This window comes from Corvus kubaryi, unplaced genomic scaffold, assembly GCF_017639235.1.
Source record: "Corvus kubaryi isolate FWS band 111438036 unplaced genomic scaffold, C.kubaryi_AGA036_p1.0 134, whole genome shotgun sequence".
Lineage (NCBI taxonomy): Eukaryota > Metazoa > Chordata > Aves > Passeriformes > Corvidae > Corvus > Corvus kubaryi.
In genome coordinates this window covers 7,396,570-7,404,161 of record NW_024580668.1, presented here as the reverse complement: position 1 = coordinate 7,404,161, position 7,592 = coordinate 7,396,570, and the positions used below count along the sequence as shown (strand labels likewise).

Sequence of the window (7,592 nt, the reverse complement as noted above, 5' to 3'; positions counted from 1 at the left end):
GGGTCCCAGGACCCAAACTACTGCATGCTCCACAGCAGCACCAGTTCACCCCTCCTGCTGCTTTGGGGCTCTGTGGTTTTTGGTTTTTTGTGGTTTTTTGGTTGTTTTTTTTTTTTTTTTTTTTTTTTTTGTGGTGTTTATTTGGTTTGGACTCTTTTTTTGTAAAGGTGAAATTGTGCACTCCAAAGGTGCAGAGTGACCCAGACAGACCAGGGCTCTGCAAACCATCCCTCTCCAGAGACCTGCCTTGACTTGAGGCTGACCAATGACAGGGAGGAGGGGTCTCTAGCAGGAAATGTTCCTGCACACATCCCAGCCCGAGCCATCTCCAGAGGTGGAGGGTGCATGGGGCAGGGCCTGCAGCAGAACAGACCCCAACACACAGGGAAGATCTACTCACGTTTTATTGGCGCCTCGAATGATTTGGCAACTGTCACCATCACATTGGTGCCAAAGACCTACAACAGAGGAGCCCAAGGTGACCACAGCTGCACAGGAACACACACATGCTCAGCTACAGCCTCACCCCAGGGCCAGGAGTGGCCTCAGGGGCAGAAAACAGTCAAAGACCTGCCAAAATGTGGGTGCAGGAGCCCTGCAAGCCAGGCCACTGTCCGGGGGAGGAGACACATGACGGCACTGGAGGAGGTGGCCGCTTCATGGCTGTCCTGCTCTCAGAGCAGCATGGGGACAGCACTCACATGGCAGAGCTGCTACCCACCACCCAGCCCTGCACCTCGCTTCAGCTTTAATCAGTCAGCTCCATGGAAAGTCCAGTTGGAGGGCAGGAGCTCCCAGTGGAGCGTCCCAGCCTGGGAGCTTCCAGCAGGGACGGGGCAAGTGTCAGATCAGCTGCAGTGTGCTCTGAGGTCATTTACTTGCACGCCCCTATCAGCTGTAAATACTGGCAGTGTTTGGGGGGTGGACTGTAAACACTGAGGGCAGCCACCCTGACCTCTGCTCCTTTCCATGTCCAAGCCTCCAGTCCAGCAGGCACAAAAAACAGGTGCTGGTTAGCACTGGGTGAGCAAGATCCTGGAGCCTTGGATTAAAGGGAAATCTTAAAGCATCAGATTGACTCCCACAAGGTGCAGCAAGTTCTGAGCATTGTCACAGAGTGACAGGACTCCACACTGGGATCAGGGAAAAAAAACCACCACATGCAAATTCACCCCCAAGACTATGTGCGGGCAACAGCATCAACCCACTGAGATCTCCTTCCTCCTTGAAACCCTCCTGGGATCTCACTGTGATTAAATCCGTGCCAAGATCCAAGTGACCAGTTCCTGCAGAGGGGCACAGTAAGAGGGCCTCCACTTCAAGGCAGCCCTTCCGTAAGGGCAATACGATAATCCTTGGGGAAGCTGAGGTGGGAGACAGCCAGCAAATGGAGAGCAGAGGGGTGCACTCGCTGTCTCCAAAGCACCGGGAAGACGCTCACACACTAAGCAGGGCCTGGGGCACCAGGTGTGCTAAGGCAGAAGGCTGAGTCCTCTCCAGCTGAGAGCTGTGGAGGAAGTGGCCCACAGGCTAAAAAACCACAGAGCCCAGAATGTTAACAAGCCTGGGAAACAGGGGCAGCGCTGGCCAAGTACAAAACAACCCACAGTAGCCAGGTGTAAATATGGAGGGAATACACAGGCAGCTGCAGAGCTGCTGGACAGACCTCAGTGTATACAAGGCTCTCAGACATTTGGAAACATGGTGATTCAGAAGGTGGAGGCAGCAGGAAGGACTGGGGAATACAGACATTACAAGGAGTCACATTCTCCATGCATGGAGCAGAGCACACGACTGCGTTCCTGCCTTCCCCTCCCCTTTCCTCCAAAAAAGCAGCTCAAATACACTGCAACAAATAAGGAAAACCTCAAAAGGAAAAAGTCAGGGTGCAGCATTGGCTGAGGAAAAGGGACTGGAGGCATTCCAAGGTCTGGTCCTCTGTGCAAGAGAACAGAAGGACACTAACGAAACCAGCAGATGAGAGAGCCAAGGCACAGCTCACACAAGCAGGCTCAGTGTGCCCCAGAGCAGCCTCCAGCCCACCCAACAGCTGTCAGGGATTGGGAAGACCATAGTGGGGAATATAGGACCAGATATGACACACACCAAGTACTCCACAATAGCCCTGATGAGGTCCCTGTCAGCCCTGGACTCTCTGAGTGAGAGAATAAAAGAAAACACATTTGATGAGCCACATTCTGCCACTGTGGATTCTGTCATCAACCCTGCCACACCCCTCTGGGCTGAGAAAGTGAAAATTCTGACTGCAAGTGTGTGTCCAGCCAGCATGGTGCCTCCAGAAAGGCAGAATGCCAGATACATGCTTCCACCAATGGCCTGTGGAACGCTCCCGCTTACCCAGAACACGTCGTAGATGAAGAGGCCCCCAAGCAAGATACAGCCAGTGCTGACGTTGTTCAGGTGCAGCAGCTCCACCCCGTTGAGGGAGAATGCCAGCCCGAAGAGATTGTTGGCAATCCAGTGCTGAGAAGGACAGGAAAAAGAGATCTAGGTCCTGCTGCACATGGAATCCCCATCTTGCATGGAAATGGGTCCGTGTCTGATCCAGCCCAGTCCCCAGCTGTGCCTCATTTACCTTTCTCAGCAGGTACCAGACTCCCACAACACTGCTCAAGGCCAGGCACACAAGATCCTTGGTGTCAAACTCGTAATTCACTATTTCTGCAAGAAAACAGAGAAGTCAGACTTGGGGCAGGCCGGGCAGCTCCCCTTCCCGTGCAGGGCTGAGATGAGTGATTCCACAGCTGGGGAGCCCAGAGCTCAGTGCTCATGTCCCTAACGAGGGGACTGTATCTGTGGTACACACGTGCAAACTGCCTGGGAACAAGCAGTGGGCCCTGGAAAGCTCAGACCTTCTCCTTCAGCCAGATGCTGCACATGGACAGCACCCGCGGTCCTGCTGTCAATAAGGAAATCGGATTCAGGCACTGCCTAAGGCAGGGAGAGACAAATCTTCTCCCTCTTCCTGTGCCAGTTAACTCGTGGTGCTATCACCAGAAATACTCCTTTACCAGTAAAGCTACTATGGGGCAGGATACTTATCAAAAGCATCTTCTGCCAGTGCAAAGATCTGGCCCAGATAAGGCAGCACAAACCAGTCAGACCTGTGCTTTCCAAGGGGCTTAAATAAAGGCTGTGCTTTTAACAACAACTATAGCTCCATCCCCCCTACAGCACTCTGGGAGGTGTTTCTGGGGTCTCCCTGCCAGCCAGAGGCAGCACAGAGGCAGAGTGCCAGCCCAGCTCTGCAGGGATACACGGGGCTCACACTGGCTATGGAAGCTCAGCGGGGAGCAAGAGGCGAGTCTTTGAGAAGGTTGTTTCAATGGGCTGAGAGTCATAAGACCAAAAAATAAAGAAAAAAAAAAAAAAAGAACAGTAAAGGCAGAAAACATTCAGGCTCCCCTGAAAGACCAGCGAGCCAACGTACCCTCCTTGCTCTCCCCGGAGCCCTGGGTGAAGAGGAGCTGGTACTGTTTGTTGGGGAAATTTGCAGGGAAGAATCTGTTCATCATGGGGCTGAAACGAGAGGTGCAGAGAAGGGCAGTTTGACAGAAACCCCGCAAGAGGTGCTGCCCAGCACCTCTGCATTTGAGGGGGCCCCATGCCCCCTCCCAAGATGGGGAAACGCCAGGTTCTGCTCCACCAGGGACTGGCAGGAGCCACAGCAACTCATCCTGCACAGAGATCTGATCTGGCTGTATTGTGACAGCCCCCCACATACTCCAGGGCAAGAAAATGGAGCATCACCCACAAGAAAGAAGGACCCACCCCAGACCCCAGCAAATGCCCCCCAGCAATCCTCTGGGTACCCAGCACTGGCTGGGCCATCAGTGACTGGGTCTGCTGCAGAGCCAGAAGCAGAGCAAAGCCCTTGCCCAGCACCAGTCTAGGGAAAGCATCTGGTCCCCAGTGCCCCAGAGCTCAGGAAACAGGAAACCAGTTCGACTTTTTCGGTTACTGAAACAGCCTGAGCTTTCAACACCTCATGCCATGCACTGCCACGAGAGGCCAGGGACGTTACCATGAGCTCCAGCTGCCTCTGTCACCCATCCCAATAAGGGTGCTGAAGAGCTCTTTCCTCTGCAGGGCAGCAAGAGGGGTTTAAGTTGGATATCAGGAAAAGGTTCTTCACCCAGAGGGTGGCTGGGCTCTGTTACAGACTCCCCAGGGATATGGTCATGGCCCCGAGCCTGCCAGATTTCAAGAACTGTTTGGAAAACACTCTCAGGAAAACGGTGGGATTTTTGGAGTTGTCCTGTGAAGGGTCGGAAGTTGGACTCAATCCTTGTGGGTCCCTTCCAACTCAGGATACTCTGATTCTGTGATGCTGAGCCACTGAAGCTCCTCCGGGTGAGTTGGCCTTGTCCCATCATAGCATCCACTCACACTTCCACAAGCTCTCCCAGTGATGCTGTATGGGGTGCTGGCTTCCTAGGACCCCCAGGGCCTTGGTTCCCACCACCAAGGGACAACACCCTAAGAGGCTGGGCAAATACCCTAAAGACCTGGCTCTGCTGCAGGGTAATGGTGCTCTAAAACCCTCCCAATAAAATGAACTGAAGCCTTGGGTAGCCCTGTGCCAGTCACACCTATCCTTGTGCTGTACCTGATAGTGTGGGACAGGGCCAGGATCCCCAGCACAAAGAAATACATGGAAAGCAGAAGATTGATGTACTCTTGAGAGAATATCTGCAAGACAAAACCACACAGGGGTTAGTTAACACAGCATCCTCCCCATCCTCATGCTCCTGTTGGCAGCAGCTGTGTCAGTGCTCCAGGGAGATGAGAAGAATAACTGGAATAACCCAAATTCCTGCATGCTGAGGGAGAATATGTTGGAAATAGCCATGTGCTCAAAGAACAAGCACAATGGGCCCGTGAGCTGTTGTGCATCTGTGAGCTGCAGAAAGGAGGCCAGAGCTTCCCCTGCAGAGCAGGGAGTGAGGCACTGCTCCCAGGGGCTGCCCAGGCCCAGGGCAGCAGCAGCATCCCCTGCCCTAATTAAACAGGGCATTATTAAAACTCCTGCCCTCCAAGACACACGCTCCCTTACTGAATCACACACCTACAAACCAGCGTGGAGGGATCCTGGGGCCCTCCCTGCTCTCCTGGAAGGGGGATGCTGGAATAGGAGAGCACATGGCACACAGCCATTGGCAGAGAAGGGACTGATCTGCACCATTCCCAACTCTGCACCTTAACCCTCACCTCCTGGACAGCCAGGAGCACCCTGGCACCTTGCAGCTCTCCCAAAACAGCACAGCTGGAACCTGCCATGCCCATGGACTACTCTGTGTTGCAGCCCTACAGCTCTCCAGACCCCTCTGGGACCTCAGCCACGTGCCAGACCTGCATAGGTAGCCCAAGGTGCTTGAGGCCAAGACACCTTCTCCACATCAACAAAAGCACATGCTGCTAAGAGCTCCCATCCACTACTCAGGTCATCTGACTCTGCCTGTGGGCTCTGAACGTCTGAAAGACTTCACCTGATCACACAGGGGCTCCCCCACACTTGCAGACAACATGGCTCCAGGAGCACAGCACGGAGCACAACACAGAGGCAGCAGCATTTACCCCTCAGAGTCCCTGGCACCCTCTGGCTGCAGCCTGTGCCCTGTCACGTTGGCCCATGAAGGCAGGAAGAGCTCAGGGCTATTTGCTTCTCGGCAGCTCTCCAGAACCAACCTGTGCACAAACAGGCTCTGATTTCCCCCAAGCTGTGACAATTCAGGCAAGAACTGATGTCCTCCCGCGCGGTGACACCAAAGAGCTCGATCTGTGCAGCCTTACACACCTTCTGCCCCAACACTAAGGGCCAAACCCAGAGTCAACCCATTATGGGAGCTCCTACCAGGCAGGAGGACGTCCTGCCCCAGCTCCAGTGCCACTCACTTACTTTAAAGAAGAGGTAGAGCCCCAGGAGGGTGCAACTGGCAACAATGGGAAAGCGAGCAGCGTCTCGGCTGGTAATGGTCTCTGGCATCTCCGAGGAGTTCTGGGGAGGGAAGGAGAGGACAGGAATGGATCAGCCCCTGCTCTGGCTTCACACCTGAGCAGGGGGGTGAACAGACACAACACGCAGGGCTCCACAGTGGTTGCGAGAGGGACAAAACACCCACTGGCCCCTGCTGTATCTGGAGGTGAGCCTGTGTCAGAGGCAGAGCCTGAGATGGAAAACACAAACCTTGCACTTGTCCTTCCCAGGGCAGCCACAATTTACTGCTTTTCTTCTCTTGGCGTTGTTCCTTTCTCCCCTGCCCAGAGGGGAGCTGGGCTCCCTCACCGCTCACGCCCAGCCAGCCCCATCTGTGCCACCATCTGTGATCACCCTGCGCACGACGCGTCTCTCCAGCCACCTTCTCATCCCTCACCTTGCTCTTGGGACACTTCTCATGCACAAAAGCCCCAGATTTACAAACCCCTTCCAAGACATCTTTGCACCAGCTCAACCAGCCCCTTTCAAGCCATTTCCCACAGGAGACCTTCAGCTTTCCAAGGAGGCAGAGGGCTGCCTGTCTTCTGCCTGTTCCCTGCCTGCTCCAGACCCAGCTGGCTGCTGCTCAGAGATCTAATCTCACTCAGGCAAACACCTGCGGCCAGCACAGATCGAGGACACCTCAGAAGCCCTTGTGCAGCTTATCCCAGGCACAGCAGTTGTCCCGTGCTGTGCCCAGCAGTGCAGAGGCACCCAAATTCCTGCTGCTCACTGCAGAGTGAGAGATGAGAACCCCCCGCCCTGAACCACGGCTGGGCTCTGCTCACAACTCCCCACCGCCTGGGCTGCCAGAAGCCCCTCAAGATCAGCTGAAGCCCCTAATATGAGGCTTAAGGGCACACAAGGAGATTTTAAAAATAGTAATAGATCAGACTGTGTAAAACAGTCCTCCCTCCTGAGCTACAGCAGCCCAAGTGTTGGGATTTAAGTCCCTGCTGTGAGATGCAGAGAACAGCGGGAGGGATACCGGGACAGGGCAGGCTGTGCCACAGGAGAGCACCCCCGAACCAGCCCCAGTGCCGCGGGGCAAAGCCACACACGAGTCCCACCAACACAGCTCCTCTTGAGGAGGGACAAGGGACGGTTGTGTTTTGCAGCACTTGAATTTATCGGGGCGGTGAGGACGTGGCTAAAGAAGCCCCGGGGAAAGCCAACTCTCTCCCCGGCGTCCCCTGCGTCTCCAGGCCCAGGGCTGGGGACATGCAGCTGCCGGTCCTCCCGTGGAACGGGGCGCCCGAAGGAAACCCTTAGGGAGAGGCGAGGCCTACAGGCCCGGCTGCCCCGAGCCGCGGGGGTACCTTGCTCTTGGCGCAGCTGACGGAGCGCAGCGCCCCGAAGAAGATGGGCAGCAGCGCCATGAGGACGAGGCTGCCGTAGGCCCGCGCCCTGCCCTCGGGGGGTGGCGGGCGGGCGGGCGGGGGTCCCGGCCCCGGGCGCGGCCCCGGCGGCGCTGCCGTTGTGCGCCGCGGGCTCCTCCATGGCGGCTGCTCCCACCGCGGTCCGCACCGACACGTCCCCTTACCGGCCGGAAGTGCGTCACGCGTAGCGGCGCTGAGGCCGGCCCCGCCCCGCG

The 7,592-nt window shown here is 55.9% G+C and overlaps 1 protein-coding gene across 1 annotated transcript in view; it reads right to left on the bottom strand.

The window, feature by feature from the left end:
* Window positions 1-7,513, bottom strand: part of HM13 (histocompatibility minor 13) — a 13,184-nt gene extending 5,671 nt beyond the window's left edge. The window contains 8 exon segments of the mRNA XM_042048200.1: window positions 401-458; window positions 2,359-2,484; window positions 2,597-2,682; window positions 3,452-3,540; window positions 4,631-4,713; window positions 5,921-6,019; window positions 7,318-7,416; window positions 7,418-7,513. Of these exon segments, the coding sequence (XP_041904134.1) occupies window positions 401-458; window positions 2,359-2,484; window positions 2,597-2,682; window positions 3,452-3,540; window positions 4,631-4,713; window positions 5,921-6,019; window positions 7,318-7,416; window positions 7,418-7,498 (721 nt within the window). The 5' untranslated portion in view covers window positions 7,499-7,513.
* Window positions 7,514-7,592: the final 79 nt, after the last annotated feature.